The sequence below is a fragment of the Melopsittacus undulatus genome, unplaced genomic scaffold (assembly GCF_012275295.1).
Source record: "Melopsittacus undulatus isolate bMelUnd1 unplaced genomic scaffold, bMelUnd1.mat.Z mat_scaffold_55_arrow_ctg1, whole genome shotgun sequence".
NCBI lineage: Eukaryota > Metazoa > Chordata > Aves > Psittaciformes > Psittaculidae > Melopsittacus > Melopsittacus undulatus.
The window spans coordinates 276,622-280,169 of record NW_022994420.1 but is presented as its reverse complement, the minus strand read 5'-3'; the positions used below and the strand labels follow the sequence as shown (position 1 = coordinate 280,169).

General features: G+C 55.0%; 1 protein-coding gene across 1 annotated transcript; it reads left to right on the top strand.

Annotated features, from left to right (window-relative positions):
- The first annotated feature begins 1,124 nt into the window (after positions 1-1,124).
- On the top strand, positions 1,125-2,048 carry LOC117438670 (olfactory receptor 14C36-like). The gene has a single exon (XM_034074111.1). It carries the CDS (start codon positions 1,125-1,127, stop codon positions 2,046-2,048), a length of 924 nt encoding a protein of 307 aa, XP_033930002.1.
- Positions 2,049-3,548: the final 1,500 nt, after the last annotated feature.

The window sequence follows — 3,548 nt, the reverse complement described above, 5'->3', positions numbered from 1 at the left end:
GCCAGGTTGTGCTGGCTGCAGGCTGTGAATGTGGGTGTGCAGCCAGGGGTGCCCAGCGCTGTCCTTGCGAGCAGGGTCCCTGCAGCCCAGGGGCTGTGTGCAGGGGCAGGGACTCTGCTGCCTGCCAGGGTCAGCACTCAGCCTGACTGGGAGCTCCCACGGTGCTGAGGAGGAAGCTGAGGAGGGGAAGGAACAACTCCTGTCAGGGAAAGGAAAATGTTCTTGTGCATGGAGAGGGTGCTGTGTGGGTCAGGGCTGCTCAGAGCTCCACATCACTCTGAGCACGTTTGCAGAGGATCCTTCTGAAAGACACTGAGGCAGCGTTCACCTTTGAAGGCAAGATCCTGAGCTTTGATGTTTTCACTCTTGGTGGGCAGGTTGGGTAGTGGGAGCTGGGAATTCACTTCTGTGCTTTGGAGAAGGCACCGAGAGTCTTGTCAGGACTTGTGTGAGCTGCTCCTGAGCCCCTGCAGAGGCAGAGATGCCCCTGGGCAGAGCCCTGCTGCCGGGAGGGGTGTGCAGGGCAGAGCTGAGCACACAGCCCATGGGATGGGCTCTGGCAGCACTGAGAGGGAGCAGAGCTGGGCACAGAGCAGCAGCTCCTGGCAGGGACAGCTCCAGGCAGCAGAGCCATGGGCAGGGAGTGGGGGGAAAGTGCAGCCCAGGCCTGGGGAGCCTGCGTTCAGGCAGCTCTCTTGGTGTCTGCCTTCCACTGCAGGTGGCTGCTGGACATGCTCTGATGGGCAAGGAGCTGACTCTCTCTACAAAGTGCAGGGCAGCTGAGAACCAGATGGACTGTTTCTCTGATGGACCCAAATAGGCACTGACCCACAGACAGTTGAGCCTTTTTTGTCAAGCTGAGACTTTTCAGAGTTGCCTTTAAAAACTTACTTAGGAATTGTATCCCTGAAAAAGTCACTTGTCAGCTGTGACACTGTGAAAACAAACAAACCAACCAACCTCAGAGACAATCATGACCATGTCACTCTCAGCCTCTCCTCTGCAACCTGAAAGTGTTCACAGTCGTGAGTGTGTAAACTGCACTTCTGTATCTGACATCCCTCCTGTCCTAACCTGTCACTGCCTGTTTCTCCCATGACAGTGCCTATGCCCAGAGGCAGCAGATGTCCAACGGCAGCTCCATCACCCACTTCCTCCTCCTGCCATTCGCACACACGCGGGAGCTGCAGCTCTGCCACTTCTGGCTCTTCCTGGGCATCTCCCTGGCTGCGCTCCTGGGCAACGGCCTCATCATCACCAGCACAGCCTGCGACCAGCACCTCCACACCCCCATGTACTTCTTCCTGCTCAACCTCTCCCTGCTGGACCTGGGCTGCATCCTCACCACTGTCCCCAAATCCATGGCCAATTCCCTCTGGGACACCAGGGCCATCTCCTACACAGGTTGTGCTGCACAGCTCTTTTTCTTTCTCTTTTTTATCATAGCAGAGTTTTATCTCCTCACTGTCATGTCCTATGACCGCTATGTGGCCATCTGCAAGCCCCTGCACTATGGGACCCTGCTGGGCAGCAGAGCTTGTGTCCACATGGCAGCAGCTGCCTGGGGCAGTGGGTTTATCTATGCCCTGCTGCACACAGCCAATACATTTTCACTACCCCTCTGCAGAGGCAATGCTGTGGAGCAGTTCTTCTGTGAAATCCCCCCGATCCTCAAGCTCTCCTGCTCACATTCCTACCTCAGGGAAGTTGGACTTCTTGTGCTAAGTGTCCTTTTAGCACTTGGCTGTTTTGTGTTCATTGTGGTATCCTATGTGCAGATCTTCAGGGCTGTGCTGAGGATCCCCTCTGAGCAGGGACGCCACAAAGCCTTTTCCACGTGCCTCCCTCACATGGCTGTGCTCTCCCTCTTTGTCAGCACTGGTTCCTTTGCCTACCTGAAGCCCCCCTCCATCTCCTCCCCATCCCTGGATCTGGTGCTGTCAGTGCTGTACTCGGTGGTGCCTCCAGCAGTGAACCCCCTCATCTACAGCCTGAGGAACCAGGAGCTCAAGGATGCTGTGAGGAAGCTGCTGATGGGATGTGTTTGATCAGCCACACACTGCCTGCTTTACCCTGGAAAGAGCTCCAAGTGTAGGTCATGACATGCCATGTCTGTCTGCTTTATGTATGTTTTCCTGTTTTAATCTGTGGTGATGTTGTCTTCATAAAAATGTCAGTTTTCATGTCCTCCTGCTTAAGAAGCTACTTGTGTTTTGTGACCCACAGACTTTGTGTCAGTGGGTTCTCTTACTGTATTTCAGTAAAATAAATGATCCTGCAGCAACTTCTTCTCTGTGCTATGTCCTCCCATGGCAGTAATGAAGGGGAATGAAAGCAGCTTTCTGTCTGCTCCAGCTCTGGGATGGCTGCTCTGTGCCTGGAGCAGGAAGAGCTCTTGAGGAGCCCAAGGGCCGGAGCTGTTGTGCTGGTGTGAGGAGATGGGATGGCATAGGGGGGGCTGCAGAGCTCTCAGGGTGTCCTGGGCAGGAGAGCAGGGACACAGGGGTCCCTGCAGGGGACTGCCCTGCAATGGCCCAGGCTGGGGCTGCCTGGCTGGGAGCAGCCCATGGGAAAGGTCTGGGTGGGCAGGAGCTGGTCAGGAGGCAGCTGTGCCCTGGCAGCAAGGGAGGACAGCAGCATCGTGGGCTGTATGAGCAGGAGCATGGCAGGAGAACAAGGGAAGGGATGCTCTGGGATACTGCAGCCAGGTTTCACATCCCCAGTTCTCAAATGCTGTTGGCAAGCAGCAGTGGGTTTAGCAACAAGCCCTCAGGACAGGCAGCCATTGGAGCACTGTGTCTGTGGAGGGAGACTGAGGGAGCTGGACTTGTCCAGCCTGCAGAAGGGAAGGCTGATGGGGACCTGAGATCTTGGGAAGGCTGTTGGGGACTGGCTGCCTGTACTGGCAAGGAGGACATGGAGAATACAGAGCCAGGCTCCTCTCTATGGTGCCTGGAGGGAGGACAAAAGGCAATGGGGGATAGTGACAGAGGAGACGTTGAGCCAGGACAGGAAACCTTGTTCCAATAGGCTCAGGCGAGTGCTGCATCCGGTCACCCAGAGAGGCTCTGCAGTCTCTGGCTCTCAGATTTTCCAGCTCAGACTGTATCAAGCCTTGAACCACTTGCTCTGACCCTGTTCCTGATGGGTTGGACTCGAGACCTTGTGGGTTCCCTTTCCAACCTCTGTTCTCTTATGATCCTACAATGATGTGCTTATGAAGAGTCACAAAGATGCTCTAAGAGCTGGAACACATCTCCAATGATGACAGGCTGAGAGAGCTGGAGGTGTTCAGCTTGTAAAAGGCTGCAGGGAGACATCTTAGCAAGCTGCCCATACCTAGACAGAGCCTACAGGAAATCTGGAGAGGGGGGTTTTAAAAGGCTGTGCAGTGACAGGGCAAGGGGGAATCATTTTAAGATGAAAAAAAAGATTTAGCTTGGATATTAAGTGGAAGTCCTTCCCTGTGATTCTACTGAGGCACTGGCACTGAGTGCCCGGAGAAGCTGTGGCTGCCCCATTCCTGGTAGTGTTCAAGGCCAGGTTGG